General features: G+C 48.5%; 2 protein-coding genes across 10 annotated transcripts in view; one reads left to right on the top strand and one right to left on the bottom strand.

Moving 5' to 3' along the window:
- The first annotated feature begins 13 nt into the window (after positions 1 to 13).
- On the top strand, positions 14 to 4,356 carry MSTO1 (misato mitochondrial distribution and morphology regulator 1). Of its 2 annotated transcripts, none has more exons than XM_055792370.1 (13): positions 14 to 165; positions 466 to 580; positions 666 to 720; positions 799 to 974; positions 1,171 to 1,309; positions 1,416 to 1,533; positions 1,622 to 1,756; positions 1,857 to 2,009; positions 2,560 to 2,691; positions 2,843 to 3,027; positions 3,260 to 3,358; positions 3,454 to 3,572; positions 3,829 to 4,356. In XM_055792370.1, the coding sequence occupies exons 1-13, from the start codon at positions 91 to 93 to the stop codon at positions 4,065 to 4,067; spliced, it is 1,740 nt and encodes a 579-aa protein (XP_055648345.1). In that variant the 5' UTR covers positions 14 to 90; the 3' UTR covers positions 4,068 to 4,356. The 2 variants fall into 2 exon arrangements, with proteins under 2 accessions (XP_055648345.1, XP_055648344.1); XM_055792369.1 differs by having other exon boundaries at positions 3,257 to 3,358.
- LOC101913717 (GON-4-like protein) overlaps positions 4,054 to 15,130 on the bottom strand; it is a 32,116-nt gene continuing 21,039 nt past the window's right edge. For 5 of the 8 annotated variants that reach the window (XM_055792363.1, XM_055792359.1, XM_055792365.1 and 2 more), the window contains 12 exons: positions 13,357 to 15,099; positions 12,533 to 12,776; positions 11,347 to 11,528; positions 10,631 to 10,828; positions 9,948 to 10,091; positions 9,326 to 9,469; positions 8,895 to 9,014; positions 8,496 to 8,609; positions 7,796 to 8,003; positions 6,088 to 6,874; positions 5,522 to 5,624; positions 4,054 to 4,924 (listed from right to left, as the gene is read on the bottom strand). In XM_055792363.1, coding sequence (XP_055648338.1) covers positions 4,775 to 4,924; positions 5,522 to 5,624; positions 6,088 to 6,874; positions 7,796 to 8,003; positions 8,496 to 8,609; positions 8,895 to 9,014; positions 9,326 to 9,469; positions 9,948 to 10,091; positions 10,631 to 10,828; positions 11,347 to 11,528; positions 12,533 to 12,776; positions 13,357 to 15,099 — 4,137 coding nt within the window. In that variant the 3' untranslated portion in view covers positions 4,054 to 4,774. Of the gene's footprint in view, positions 4,925 to 5,521; positions 5,625 to 6,087; positions 6,875 to 7,795; positions 8,004 to 8,495; positions 8,610 to 8,894; positions 9,015 to 9,325; positions 9,470 to 9,947; positions 10,092 to 10,630; positions 10,829 to 11,346; positions 11,529 to 12,532; positions 12,777 to 13,356; positions 15,100 to 15,130 lie in introns of those variants that run through there. The other 3 variants (XM_055792360.1, XM_055792361.1, XM_055792362.1) reach the window with 3 other exon arrangements.

Raw genomic sequence — 15,130 nt, 5'->3', positions numbered from 1 at the left:
TGTCTCTGTCGCTGTCGCGGGCGGGGGGCGGGGCGGGGGGCGGTCCCGTGACGCGCTTCCTGCGCGTGGCGGCGGCGGCGGCGCGGGGCGATGCCGGGGGAGGCGGTGACGCTGCAGCTGGGGCAGTACGCGGGCTGCGTGGGCGCCCACTGGTGGGGGCTGCAGGTGCGGGGGGACGCGGGGGCGATCGGGACCAGCACCGGCGGGGAGAGACTGGGGCGGCGGGGAGCGGGGCGGGGGGCGCTGGGGGTCGGGGCCGGGACCGGGAGCGGGGGGTACGGGCGGGGACAGTGACGGGCGCCGGGGCGGGGAGTGGAGAGGGGCCCTGGGCGAGCTGGGAGGGTGGTCGGGGGCGGGGCGGGGAGGGGGGAGGGCGGCGCAGCAGGCCTGGGGGGGGGGGGGGGGGGGGGCGCCGGGGGCGGGAGAGGCCGGGGCATAGGCCTGACACCCCCCGCGCCCCCGCAGGCCGCCGCGCTGCGCAGCCCCGCTGATGGCGCCGAGCTCCGCGCCGCCGCGCTGCTGCGGGCCGGGGGCGGCCGGGAGGCGGCCACGCCGCGGCTGGTAGCGCTGGAGCTGAAAGGTACCGGGGCCGGGACCAGCACCGGGGGTGGGAGTGGCGGGGGCGGCACCGGGACCGGCCCCGCCGTGACCCGCCCTTCTTGCAGGCGGCGTGGGCGCGCTGCGGCCCGGGGGCGCGGGCCCGGAGGCGCCGGTGGCCTGGTGAGTGCGGGCGGGGGGGGCCGGGGGACGCGGGGGGGGCCGGAGGCTGCCGGCAGCTGCCGCCCGTTTGCCTTGCAGGGCTGGGCCGGTGGCCGCCTACCTGGATCGCGCCTCGGCCGGGGGCTCCGCGCCGCGGGACACCGGCAGCCACACGGCGAGGACAAAGCCCCTCGGCCCGGCGCCCCCCCGTGACCCTCTCCCGGTGACCCCGCAGGACGCCGGTGCCTCGGGAAGAGCGAGCGCCGCGGCCCCAGGTGCGGGGGCACCGGGTTCTGAGCCACGCCGGGACCAGGCAGGGCCGGACGAGGGGCACGGGGGGCGCGGGGCCGCAGGAGGGTGGGTCCCCGAGCGGCGAAGCGCTGAAGCCGCAGGCTGGGACCAGGAGCTGGGTTTGCTTTATTCGGGGGGTGCGCGGAGCTGGAGACCTTCGCTCACCCCATCTCCTTCCAGGCGTGGCTCTGGCCCCTGCGCCCCTCGTCGCCCCCGGGGAGGTTTCCTCGGGCGCCTGCGTGCAGCTCTGGTCTGATTACCTCAACGTGCACTTGCATCCCCGGAGCCTCTACGTCATCCGCCAGTACATGCACGATGGGTGCGTCCAGGAGCTTTGGTCATCGCTTCCAGAAGGATCTTGCCTTTGCCTTCAGGGAAAAATCAGGAGGGGACACAAGCTTTTCCCCCCTTTTTTTTCCCCTTAGGGACTGCGGTTGCCTGGAAGCCTTTGGACAAGGTGAAAGTCTCCTGCAGGATCCCGGCTGCTTGGAGGAGCTGGAAGATCGGTTGCACTTTTATGTTGAAGAGTGCGATTACCTGCAGGTTTGACACGGCCCGAACAGCCGTTTCTCTCAGGAACCTTTCTGCTCAAGATCAATTGACTCTCTGATGCTGCCTTCATATTACACAGGGGTTTCAAGTCCTGTGTGACCTACACAATGGATTCTCTGGAGTCGGTGCCAAGGTGACAGAACTGCTCTGCGATGAATATTCAGGAAAAGGAATCCTGACCTGGGGCTTGACTCCCGTCATGAGTAACATGGGAGTAAGTAAACAACAAGGAAAACCAAGAACCGGTGCCGCTTTTGTGCCCAGTGCAGATTCGACCACGGCTTGGTTGTGTCTTTGACTCCTTTTCCCTCCAGGATGCTCAGAAGAATTTGTACAGACTGATGAACACAGCCCTGGGAATTGTCCGTCTCTCCAGCCACAGCTCGCTCTTCTGCCCCCTGTCACTCAGTGGGAGCCTTGGGATCAAGCCACAACCTCCCGTTGCATTTCCATATATAAACTACAACGTATGTACCACATACAGTGGCTTTACGTGGAGCCACCACATGCCTTGGCTGGCTTTCACCTTTTTCAGATGTACTGCTCCAAGTGTTTTCTGCAGCTGTGTGTTTTTAGCAAGTTTTTTCATGAGGGTGTTCTGCTAAGCAGAGGTTTTCCTCCCTGCTTTTTTCACCGAGGCTTAACTGCCAACTTCTCATTCCCATGTTTTTTTCATACTTCTAAAAACACTAGCACGTTCCCTTTTTTGCAGCCTTTCCGTTGGTGCGCTGTCTTCGCTTTCGGCACTGAAAAAAATGCTTTACCGCAGCGTTTGTCACGTGTGGAGTACGTAACTCCAGCCTTGTCTGAGCGCTAAGAAGCTGCCAATAGGAGGACTAGAAACAGATCATTTGTTAGCAAACGGTTGACTTGCTTACCCCACACCTGAAAAAACCATTAAACACAACCTGCAGAAACCCCATAGTTTACAACGTGCATCAGTTAAATATACAAAAATCTGTTAAGGAAGATGAATTTAACTTGTCCTGTAAGTCTTCCATTTTTCTCACTCCACAGGCATCGCTGAACTACCACAGCAGCGCTATTTTGGCGGCAGCGCTCGATACCCTCACTGCTCCTTACCGGCTCCATTCCTCTCAGGGCTCTATGATGCACCTTGCCGACACACTGAACTTCTCTGGGAGAAAGGTAATGGCACAGACAACCCTGATCCTTTCGGCTCTCCCTGAACTACTGCTCTGAGCAGGAGCTGGTGTTCTGCTCCACATCCACGCACACGTAACGGGATATGGGGAGCGTGCTCTGGATCGTGACGTGTCACCTCCTCTCCGACTCGTAGGTTGTAGCTGCGTGGGCTTCAGTTCCCTTTCCTGCCCGATGTGGTTACTCACTCCCCGATACTTTATGTGCCTACCAGCAGGATGTGCCCTGGAAGCTTCTGTCTTCATGTAGGGAGCAAAAGGTCAGCCACTGTTTTGCTCAGTCTGTTGTGCTACGAGGAATCTGCAAAGAAAGTCCCACCAGGTAATCGGCGCTCGAGCTGCATGCTCCCCTTCAGAGCTCTGGCACTCCCAACAGCAGCGGTTTCTTACAAAAGTGAATCGTCATCCTTCTGTTGGGAGTGTCAGCGGAAGGGCCAGGGTGAAGTCTAGCGATACACGACCAGCTTTGCAGCAGAGCAGCTAAAACGCAGCTGACACTGACGTTTTCAGTCAAGTCCCCAGGATAAGCCACGAATTGCTTTTCTCTGCAGCAGCCGTCCAGGAGAGCTGCCCCCTTCACCGCTGCACGCCTGCGGGAGCACCGAGCAGATCCTGCAGTGTTACCTGCATGCAGCGTTCCCCGGGGCATTCAGGTTGGCAACGGGCTTTTTTATACACCAGGGAACGCGGCCTGGAGAATGAAGGCAGAGCGGCGTTCGCATAACTCCACTTGCCTTCTCCCTTACAGCACAGCCCACGTGCTTGAGCAGCCGTGTCATACCCTACCTCCGTACCCCCAGTTTTTTTCTCCGCTTCTGACCAGACAAGGCTTCCTCCTGAACAAACCTCCTGGTTATTCCTCAGCAGGTAAGTACCCCTTAATCTTACTTTGCAAGAGGAAGCAATCACATGAGGGCAGCAGGGTCTAACACAGGTGAAGAGAAGTATTTAAAAAAAAAAAAAAGGCGCAAAAACAGTTGAGTGTTTGTAGAGCAAAAATTATGAGTGTTAAGCAACTCTTAAGCTCTGCTGAGTTCAAGTAAAGCAACTGCTTGTAAAGTAGGATAGGGCAGGGCAGCAAAGTTTGATCAATTTATTTACAGAGAGATGTTTTTCCCTGCAGCTGTTGAAAGCATCCCTGTGCTCGCAGCCCTGCAGTCCTCGCCGGTTTTGCACACGCTGCTCTACAGCCTGTACAAGGATGTGCGGAAGCTGAACATGGGGCGATGGGCCAGCTTCTTCTCTGCTGGGGTGGAGCCAGATGACTTCCAGGAGGCCTTAGAGGAGCTAAGAACTCTATCCCAGTGCTATGAAACAGGGGTGGAAGCAGATGAATCTGAAGATGAAGCAGATTCAGACTAACATCTTTATTACTAAAGAGTGGAAGGAGGAGTGTCGTTCAAGTCATTTCCAAAATAAAGGGACTGGCTTTAAAGGTGGCCCAACTGCTACTTTCTCTTAGTTTCATAAAAGCCCTGTTACAAAGGCTGGCTTAAATACTCCAGCTCCTTGCAGTTGTGTTGTAAAGGAAGAAAGCTGCTTTTTGGAGGTTGTTTTTGTATGTTTGGGGTTGTTTTTTAAAACTTTGCAAAGTGAATTTACTCTGCCTGTTAGAGTAAGACCACACAATAAATACAGAATTTGGATTGTACGTGGGAAAGTCACAATCAACACAGGGGGAAAAACTTACAAAAAAACCATGTGTTTGTCCCACATGAAAACAGACATCTTATGATACAGTATTTACATGTTCTTTTCAAAAGCTGGTGGCCCAGTCTTCACTACAGAGCAAGGTCAGTGTCCACAAGCATCAGTTCTGTCAAAGCTCCCCATGCAGGCCCTAGGGGACGTTACCACCCTAACACCATTCTTCATTCCTTTAGCTTGATGCAGATGAAGTGCAGCTTGTCAAAAGTGTAGCAGGAAAGTGAAGGGGAAAAAAACCCAACAGGTGCTATCTTAAGTACCTGGGCAAGCATTTTTCCTTTAGGCACAGCACCTGTCTAGCAGCAAACTGGCAAACAACTCTCCTTCTGATGCAGTCGGTAGCTTATCAAGCCAGAAAAACCTTAGTCATCAGGTTCTTCCTCAGAAAGCAGAAGATCTTTATCTGACAACTGGTCTGTGTTACTGGTACTAGTTGCATCCTCCTCATCTTCAGAGCTCCCATCACAGGATGTATGAAACAGCCTCATCAGTTCTCTGAACCTGTGGGATACCTGAAGAACAAGGGAAATGCAACATGAGTAGTGACCTAAAAGGTGGTAGGAAATAGAACTTGCCTATTATGAAGTTCAAGGTGTTTTGTGCCTTTACATTTAAAAAAACCCACACAATCACATTTTGTGCGAGATTCAGTCATGAAGGGATAGAGAAAGAGAAGAGCACTGGGTGGTTTCTGTTTTCTTTGGAAGAACAGTTATACTCCCCTGACTTGCAGGGAGAAAAACTGGCAGTTTGGAAAGGTTCTTAGGCAGTGATGTGGAGAAGGTGAAGAGACCAAACCCAGTGGATGCCTTGTACTGAAGCAGGCGGCTGAAGACCCAAGGAGCAGTCACTGAAGCTCCCCTGGTACCAAATGTAAGGCTGGAGTTACCAGTGGTAAATGTTGTACAAAGGACCACGGCAGTCACGATTTTGGGCTCCACCAGAACAGATCAGGGTTGGGTTTGGGTTTGCTTTTTATTTGCAATTGGGATTATTTTCCTCTGATGCAGCATCAAAGTGAAGTCTGGGAAATGAGCACGACAGCAAACCTCCACCCCCTCTGCCCGTTCACTGCAGCAGCTGCAAGCTTCTCCACACCAACCCCTCACCTCACTAGCAGTCTTGTTGCCCAGTTTCTGCGAGATGGCATGGAAGGTTTCCAGATGGGCTCCTTTCTCCTGACAGGTGGTGAGGATGACTCTGTCAGCCTCCCTGCAAAACGGTACAGTAGCTATGAAACTGCTGAAAACAAGTGTTGACGCACTTCAACCACCACAAGCCCGAGAGGCTTGTTCCTGGGTAAGGGTAACGATCACAGAGCAAGCCCTGCAGGCTGCTCCCTTGACTGCTACTACGTGCCAGCAGTCACGAGACACAGTTCTAAGCAGAGCTGCATTTAGCCTCTTTTTAAGCTTTTTGAAGGAGAGAAAAAAATAATTCTTTCCCAGCCTGAAGTACTACAATAATTACAGTGCCACAGACAGACAGAATTTCTCACAGGCCCAGGATGGCAGCTGTCAGGCTGTGGTTAGAGGCAATGAGGCAGGAACATTCAAAGAAAGGGCAGATCACATTAGGAAATGGGAATACAAAATGAAAATAAAAGGATCCTCTTTAATATGAAGGCTGAAGCCAAATACTGAATGCATGAAGGATGCAGTTCAGGCAGATGTACCTGGTCCAGAGGACAACCTTCTCCCCCGTCGAGCTGACCTTGCTGTTCTTAGCGCACACAGTTGCTTCTGTGATTCGCTGCTGTTGCTGTTCCTCTTCCTTCTGCCCCAGGGAGGCAGTAACCACTCCGTATTCCAGCTGCTCAGAATGCTGATGCACCTGGAAGCAGTTGTTTGCATTTGACTTTAACCTGTTCTCCAGAAAATTTCCAGTGCAGCCCATATCATCTGTTTCCAACATGCAGTTATCAGGGGACTGAGAGCTGCAGCTCTTACCCAGTGTCGGTTTTCTACCCGGTGTTATCCAACCCTGCTTTGCTTCAGGTTTTCCTTCCAGAGGCAAAGGCGGTCCCTCAAAGTCTTTCATACCTGATTTTGAAGCGTGACCAAAGACAGGGAGCTTATCTGATGAATCAGAATGAAGCCCTTCAGTCTGACACAAACTCCTTCCAGAAGAGGAACTAGGTCCCGTTAAACCTTTCACTGCAGCAGAGCGAGAGGACAGCAGATCTCTGCTCGGCCCAGCAGAAACAGCTGCGTTTCCTGGCTGCTGCTGGCTTAGTCCCTCACCTCCCGCAGTGCAAGGGCAGTCTTTGGTTTCTTGAGGTAGTTTTAGAGTAGGTTTTTGTAGATGTGTCCACCTGGGGCCAGTGGCAGAAGAGTCACTGTCCTGTGCAGCATTCACAACAGCACCGACACCTGCTTCTTGAACCTGACTGTCAGGCAGTGCAGCTTTTTCAGAAGAGGCATGTCTGCTGGAGACGATCTTTCCTTCCAGGTGAGATCCTGCTAAGAAATCCAAACAAGAAGCATTTGCTGTTAGCAAGAAAAACTTCTGGAGACTTCATTCATTTAATTTTTAGGGGATTTTTTTTAAAAAAATACGATTCTAGAGCATAATGCTGTAAATGAGAACAATATTTAGGAGCAGCTTTGTAATTTTATCTGCAGTTTACCCATCCTGTACTTCCAAGACAGTACTCTGCAGTCAATTTTCTTCACCACTGTGGGTTTCTTCACCAGCTGCTCCGTGAAGAAGTGATGAACACACGAAAAAGCTTAAGCACATTGCCCAGAACAAAATTCTCAAGTGAAACAGATGTTGGTGCTCTTGGCACCCTATTTACAAAACCACTATAAACTAGATGTCAGGTTGCATCGCATTTAAACCGCTCCATTTAACCTGTGCGGCGCCTCCAACAGTAGCATTAACTGAGAGATTGTTACTGAAGGAAGGAAGAGATCTCTCAGGTTGTTTATCCGGTAATAATTATATTTCCTTTTGTCTGTACCAGACTGAAGGAAAAACAAGTAGCACGAAGGAGATCATTTAAAGGAAGATTTGAGAGATGGTGATTTTAAATTGTAGTGCTAAAATGAAAACTGGAATAAAAAACCCCAGTATCATGGACTGGTAGTACTGGGAATCAGACTAGTATGTTAGCAAGAGAAGCTTAAATGGACTGATCACCCTGAAAAGGGGAGAATATATCGCTAGTCAAGAAAGCTTTTTCTGAAGGGAATCCTCTGGATATATGTGTGTTTACAGCATCCAGAGTGGATGAACACAAGGGGGAAAATGAAAAGAATAGTATTAGAAGTTCTCATTATCTCAATGAGTTTGCATTGGGAAGTCCTATACCTATTTTCATTTGTGTGAACCAGTTTGGAGATGAACGACCTACCTGCCCGCACACGACTTTCACATACCTGAGGCCAGAGAGTCCACTTTCCTAGACATGGGTTTTGTTTTGCTCTGGAAATCCTCTCCCTCATTTCTGTTCTCCAGGCTTTCTTCTGCAGGTTCCTTAGACATTCCAGAATCCTTCCCTTCAGGCTGAGGACTTGATTCTTGCTGAACAAGGCTTGCAGTCAGCTCTGGAGAATCTTTATTTTTATAAAATTTGTTTTCACACACCTGCAAATCAATGTATAGGCATATAGTTACAGGTGTGGTGTACCAGCCCAAACCTAACATCTCGGCCTTTGCTTCCCAAGCGTTCCTTGGCCCTAACAAAGGCTTCAGTTTGGCAATATGTTTGCATTTAAGAAAGCTGAATCTTTTATATTATTACGAACAGGCACAGTTCTTTTCACATAGTGGCCACGCAAGCATCTTCCACTTAAAAAAAGCCAAGTCTTAAACTCAAAAGAACATAAAACACACTATTATTTAGCACAGCAAGGAGGGGCAGCAGGAAGTGAGCACGAGATAGAGAGGGGAAGGCCAGGTAGTGTGGTCAGGGCTCCAAAGAGGGAGACACCACTGGTCACCTTTTGATTTAACTTGCTTCCTCAGCACATTATTTCGGAGACATGAGACCCAAGGCTGGGCAGATCATCACAACGTGGGGACCCTCAGCGGGACTCCTTTCACTCACCACTCCAGTGACTTGGCCTATCAACTAACCTTACTACTACAATGGCTGCAGGTCCTCCTTTTGCTTTTCTTTAGCTTGAGATCGCTACTCCCTTCATGGCAGGAACATGAACATTCCTTCATCCCATCTACCCACTCGACCTCCTGGAAACAGACATACTGCAGCTGACAAACGTGCATGTACACAAAGACAACAGTCAGGGGAATGTTTACCCCAGAGGGAGCCAGGAAGGGCTGAGTGGCGCTCTGCGTACACCCGGAGAAGTAAAGCAATTATGCTGCTGGCAAGAAAAGCACAATGGAAACATTTCAATCCCCTTTCTTCAAATCCTTCTGTTGTCATGCCTCTTGATAAGACACATTTACCCTCACGGGCATGCATTTGTTCAGAGTCCAGACATGTGGACTAATGAGATACCTCAGGCCCACCTTGTCATTGTTCTGGCCTCCGATCTCCTTCCGCTTCTTATTTTTCGAGGCTGCATGCATCTTGGGGGGTTCATCCTCCTCTTCTACATCTGGCAAAGACACCTCTTCAAACCCATCGAACTACAAAAAAAGGAAACACACAAAACCTGCTCTTATCATGACAGCTCTTCAGCAGACCAGACTTTGTTTTCCCCATGAATTTCTGAATACTGAGCATAGTTCCAGGACAAGACAAGTTCAATTATGTTAGAAGAGACATAAATGCTGTAAAAAAAAAAATCTGAAAACTCTGCTTCAGTCCACCAACAGTTATCTAACTGTGCTGCTTCCCTCTCTCTGGAAATGCAGCCTCAATCAGAGTTCTTCAAGTTCTAACATGTCTAGTATTTCTGCTTTTATCTTTCCTGGTCTTGGGGAAAAGATTGCTCCACCTCATACTCCTTCTCTTCTGTCCAGTTGATCTCCTCAAAGTCTCCCATGCGACTGGCTGAGGGACGCAAGTGATCAAAGAAAATGGAGAACTCATCCTGCAAGTGGTCATGTCCTTTCAACAGCTGCCACATTTGGGTCTTCAGCTGAAAGAGAGAAATCCAGAGAAAATGAGTGTTTCATTCCATGTTGTCACGTTCTTCTCAGAAGGATTTCTGAAAGCAAGTGGAACATCAAGGCTTATCAAACCTCCAATATGGAAGTTTATGCTTGCATTGGTACTATTTCATGAGTATTTTGAGATCATTCCACATCCAGCTATCAAATTACCATGGAAATATCCCTCCAAAGTTCTAGGCAGGCTCTGTGAGAGGCACTAAGGTAAAATTTCACCTGCAAGATGGTAAAAGCAAGGTGGAGGTAGGAGAGAGGAGGCACACAGGTCAGTTAAATGTAAAGCCTCTTGAAGAGACAGCTTCGATTTTCTACCATGCCCCACAGAGGGACATAGCACACCTGATAAACTCCTGGGTCTCAGAGCAGCCCGTGGGAACAGTGAAGCAGGCCAGCTAATTGCATTCCCAGGGTTTTTGCGGGAAAGGAGATACCTGAATGCCCAATTACCTCTGCAATCTCCTGGGGAAGGCAGTCTGCACAGCTCTGCAGAACTTTGATGATCTTTTGATGGTGGGCAGGATTTTCAGCAAAACAAATCTCCAGCTGCCTGAGGAACTTCCGGCTTTTTTCAAATGCTTGCTGCTCTTCAAACTGACCAAAAGAAAAAGATTCACCCCTCACATTCAAGAACATATTTCCAAGCATCTCTAGCTGGCTTCAGCAAACTATAAAATGCCTGTCTTGCTTTTTGTTTTCCATTTGTATTGATGCCCGCTGCAAAACTGGGAAGAGGCTGACGAAGAGAAATAAGACTTTGTACAATCAATACTTAAGTGAGCTATAGAGTTTTGCTTGAACCACTTGCACATAAGGTAAGAGAATCCAGAAAGAAAGTAACAGGTGAAAACCTCTGTCTTACAAAGTGGAAGGCTGATCTGAGAGAGACTTGCAGTACCTGCACACCGTCTCTGCAGTCAGGTTCTATGACCTAACTGGGAAAGGCCAGTTCTCCACAGTAATACTTCGTACGAGACTTAAAACAAACACTTTTCAATTCTGATTAATAAAACAGCAAGGTAAGCAAATGATTTACCAGCTGTTTACCTTCCTTGCCCTAGAAAGAATTCCTTATTCTTTCACTCCCACACAAGCCTGCTTAAAATTTGCTCTCCTTCTCTAATTCTACCTACCAATCCACACTCCAAAGCTTGTTCTGGTAAGAGAAAGGCAGCAAAATCTGTGAGCAACTGTGGCCAGTCATGCAATAGTTTCTGTAAAGTGGAATAGAGATCCACAGCTGTTCGCTTGTCCGTGCTGATCTCAAACTCATAGATAACGCGAAGAAAGTCTTCGTACTTCCCAGGAACATGTTGCAAGGCTTCACGCACCTGGAAAGAGCAAGACACTTTCACACGACTACATAACATCCAGGAAGAAAGCAAGTTAATTTAGTAATCTTTGATCTCTTGCTACTCAGAATTTACACAGTGCTTCCAGTTTTGTTGAGCCAACCAAGTCTCTTCCTTTAAGATATATTTGAACTGCTCACAAGAGAGAGGGGAACAAAATCCAAGACTGAAATTCTGAAATTAGGAGGCCAGTGTTGTGGACTGACTGCAGCCAGCAGCTAAGCGCCCCCACGGCCACACATTCCCTGCCTCCCCAGAACAGGACAGGGGAGGGAAGAGGAAAAGCAAAAGCAAGAAAACTCATAGGTCAAGATAAAGACAGCTTAGCAAGTCAAGAACCGCCATTTGGGGTGCTAGGAAGAATGATAACTCAATCCTGACCAGATCCAGCACACCCAGTTAGAACTGGCAGTTATGCGGCTCAGGCATGAACAGAGTTAAGAGGACTCAAAGTATCCGATGTTCCTGCTTCTGGGTTACAAGCCAATCTGGCTTACCCTGGTTAGATAGGCTTGTGCAAATGCCAGATCTTTCTGTTCCCGCAGGGGATCTCTCTCCAGGATGTCTTCATCATACAAGAGGAGCAGTTTAGATGTATCTTTGCTAGCACGAGCCCGTCCCCTCTTATTCCTGGTTCTGTGGGAGCTCCTGCTCTTCCCAGGGGCTTTCATGTTTTCTCCTGTGAAGAAACACAAAGCAAGTTGTACAGGTGCTTTTCATACATTCCCTGGGCTGGCAGACAACTACTCTTCTAGACCGATATTGCAACAGAAAAGCAAGTTTTCAGAGCTAGTGATGAGTTAGCTGCTTACGCTCTCCTGTAATAATAAAATAAAAAAAAAAAAAGCGTGTGAGCAATCTGCTTCTCGTGAGTCAGGCTGGCTAACGTATTTTAAATTGGCTGTTTATAGCATCTGATGGGAAAAATCTCTGGATACAGCAACAAACCCATTCTGTTTCTCAGCTAACAATCTACTAAGAACTAATAGATACGTCTACTGCATACCAGGGGCAAAGAAGTCGCGGTGGGTGAACAGAGATACAGTATAAGCATGAGAGCTGGCTGTTAACACTTGCAAATTATTCTTTTAGCTTATTATTTACACAAAGAGAGTTAACATCATAGATAAGTAACTGGTGTCATGTAATATGGAATGTAATAGTGTACCAAGAGTTGCTACATCAAGATTTTTATGTCTTTAGGTTAGGAATCTGTTGGTCTAACGGGCTGAGGTCCACCTCCTCAAGGTGCACTGCTCAAGTTCATCTACTTGCTAGATCCTGTTAAGGTATTATTTTGTTTCATTTATTTTTCCCCCAACATGACCTTGTAACACAAAATTCAATTTGGCAAAAATTTGACTATTTAATATTGTTCTTATATAGGTGTTGAGGATTAACTGACACAAACCACAAATGTTAGACCTGCAAATTTTCGAAGCATAAATGCATTACGATGGACTAAAGACACTCTCTTCACATGCACAAGGGCCTCTGGTAAGAACTGTTTTTACAGAATTGTGACTGTGTTGCAAAATTCGACTTCCAGAGGGACAGCTTAGTGATGCTCAGATACGCTAAGTGAAATTAAACCCAGATAGTTTTCCCCATTGTTCTGCTTCTAACGCAGAGAGCAGCTCTATTTCCCCTTGCCTTCTATCGAAAGAAACGCACGGAACTTACCTGCTGGGATTCTGTGGGCTTCCACCTGCGGGGCAGTCTTTGTCAACGTGAAGGCAGATTTAGGTTCCTCTGATATATCTCCACATATTTCATCATCTTTCTGTGAACTCTCTATTCCTTCCCCTTCCTCCTCCTCCTCTTCCTCAGGCTCAGAGTTGTCTTCCTGGGAATTCTCTTCTTCAGAATCTCCTTCTTGGCTTAAACGTCTCTCTGTTGCAAGCCAAGTAAGTTTTTCCATTGTCTCCTTAGAAAGCAACAACAAAAAAAGTCACATTGTTTTCATCTAGTGTTTGTTTTCATGTCATTCAGTAACTAGCTCGCTCCATTGTAATTCTAACAGCCAATTTCACAGACTGACATCTGACCAACTAGAGGATTCCACTGAAGGGACAGAATTCAGTAATAACCAGAACAGCCTATTTTTGTATCACACACAAAATTAAATTTCAGAATCTGCCACTTACAAAAGCCTTAAGTTAGACGGAACTCCTTAATGATCATCAGGCTTAGAGCAACTGTGACCTGGAAAATAATTTTCCCTTTAAGTACTTCTTATTATAGGACAGCCTCCGTTGAGGAAGTCCTTACAACTGAGCAGAATTTAGAACTGTGTATTTGCATGATATTCCCTTAGCTTGGCCTTAAAAAATCTTCCCAGAAAAAACGGTGTCCAATTTCTCTGCAAAACAGCACAATACTGTGCTACTGTATAGTTAACAGTCCAGCTTTTCAACTGGATCCAAAATGCGATTTGCCCTGACTCCACTAGGGTGTTTCAGACATTTGGCATTAGCAAGATTTTTTAAAGTTTTGTTTGCTTTTACCTGAAGTTCTGGCACTGAAAGAATAGATTCTTCTGAGGCTGATGACATTTCTTCATCCTCATCTTGTGTAAAATCATCAAAATCATCTTCTTCCTCTTCTTCTTGTCCTTCTCTTTCTCCTGCAGCTTCAGGGCCAGCTGGTGTCCCAACAGACTGGCCATCAATACTGGACGAATCCTCTGGTCTTCCTAGCGGACTACTAAATTCAGCCTCAACATCTGCTGCGTAAGAAAGATTCTTTGGAGACTCACTGCTTACTTGTGGTCCAGCAACAACACCTGCATCCATCTGCTGTTCACCATGGGGAGTCGACTGCAAAGCCCGTCGTTCTTCTTCTCCCTTCTCCTCACACAAAGCGTGCTGCTCCTTCTTAATTTCTTTCAGGTCATCTGAACATGAACATTCAGCCTCCATGTTCAGCTCCTGACCAAGATCCAGCATGAATTCCTCCTTCACTTCAGCACATAAGAGATCCCTCTTCTGTACTGGATTCACTTCCTTGGTAGCATCATTGGACTCTTCGGGCTCGATTTTCACCGTTTCATCTGGATCTTCTAAATGAGGCAAAAGGTCCACAGACAAGGGCTCTGAGACATTCGCGTCTCCTTCCACCACTGTCCAGCTACAGCAGTCGCTCTTATTTACCTCTTCCTGACTGCTGTTATTTGAAGTGGAAGGATTTGTACCACACTCCTCCTTGGGGGAGACAGCGGAGCATGAAACGTACAGCTCCGGGGGCTCTGCCTTGGGCTCCACCGTGGGATAGGTACTTTTGTTCTTTCCAGCCAGGCAGGAAGGAACCAGATTCAGCTGTTCTTCGTTTTCACCAACAGATGATGCAGAAAGACCAACAGGGTTAGGAGAGACTATCAACGAAGGGATTGAAGAAGTCACTAGAGGCTGATTTAATGGACATGGGAAAGTGGATGGATTTACCAATAAGGTTGTAACTGGAATAGCCTGAGTGCCTCTACCAACTGTTGTATTTATGGGCTGAATCATATTGCAACCGTTGCCTATATTAACCACTTTCACGGTGGTAGCGGGTACAGTAAGGATCACAGGAGATGGCTGAATCAAAGCCGAAGCCTTTATCAGTGGGGCAGATTTTGTCCCTTTTTTCTTTTGGTATCCCTTACGAACACAAGGTTTGCGTATTTTTGCTCCGGCCAAAGCTGGCAACATCACTTTTGGCTGAAAAGTTACTGGATTTGAGGACACTAGAGCTGGTGGTACCGCAGCTGAGAAAGCTTGTCTGGAGTCTGAATGTGAAGTGGAGAGCACATTCTGGAATTCCAAGCCATCCCCGCTTCCTACCACTGCTGGAACATTTAAAGGCTGCACTCCCGGCACAGTCTGCATAACCGTAGCCGGCTGGATCAGCCGAGGAATCTGAACCATAACTTTGCTGGGAGGAGCTTCTGACTGGGACAACTTCACAGTTTTCTGGATGTTAATAGCGTTGGAACTGGGCTGCAGGCAAGGACTCGGTCGAATGAGAACAGGCTTCAAAGCTGAAGACCTCTGCCTCCTCCATGCTCTCCTAGAGAATCGATTGGCAAGAGGCTTTAGGGTCAGTACTAGTCCCTTTGGCATGAGTAGAGGGTATTTTTCATCACGTTCTGTGTCTGCAGTGTCCTTTCCTGTCCCCAAAAAGACAGATTCTGCATCAGGTGAACCTGGCATCTCCCTGGCATCTTCCGCTAATTGCTTCAGTTCCCTCTGAATGGAGGGCAAGCTTGCCTACAGGGAACAAGAGTTTATTAGTCCAGTC

The sequence above is a fragment of the Falco peregrinus genome, chromosome 19, assembly GCF_023634155.1.
Source record: "Falco peregrinus isolate bFalPer1 chromosome 19, bFalPer1.pri, whole genome shotgun sequence".
Taxonomy (NCBI): Eukaryota; Metazoa; Chordata; class Aves; order Falconiformes; family Falconidae; genus Falco; species Falco peregrinus.
Note: the sequence above shows the minus strand (reverse complement) of the source record. Positions and strands in the feature narration are given on the sequence as shown.

What these genes read in the sequence shown, in the direction of transcription:
- MSTO1 (XM_055792369.1), top strand. Translation starts at nt 91, where the DNA reads ATGCCGGGGGAGGCGGTGACGCTGCAGCTGGGGCAGTACGCGGGCTGC. An exon ending in CCGGAGGCGCCGGTGGCCTG is followed by an intron (nt 721 to 798) that starts GTGAGTGCGGGC and finishes TTTGCCTTGCAG; the next exon opens with GGCTGGGCCGGTGGCCGCCT. An exon ending in CCGTCATGAGTAACATGGGA is followed by an intron (nt 1,757 to 1,856) that starts GTAAGTAAACAA and finishes TTTTCCCTCCAG; the next exon opens with GATGCTCAGAAGAATTTGTA.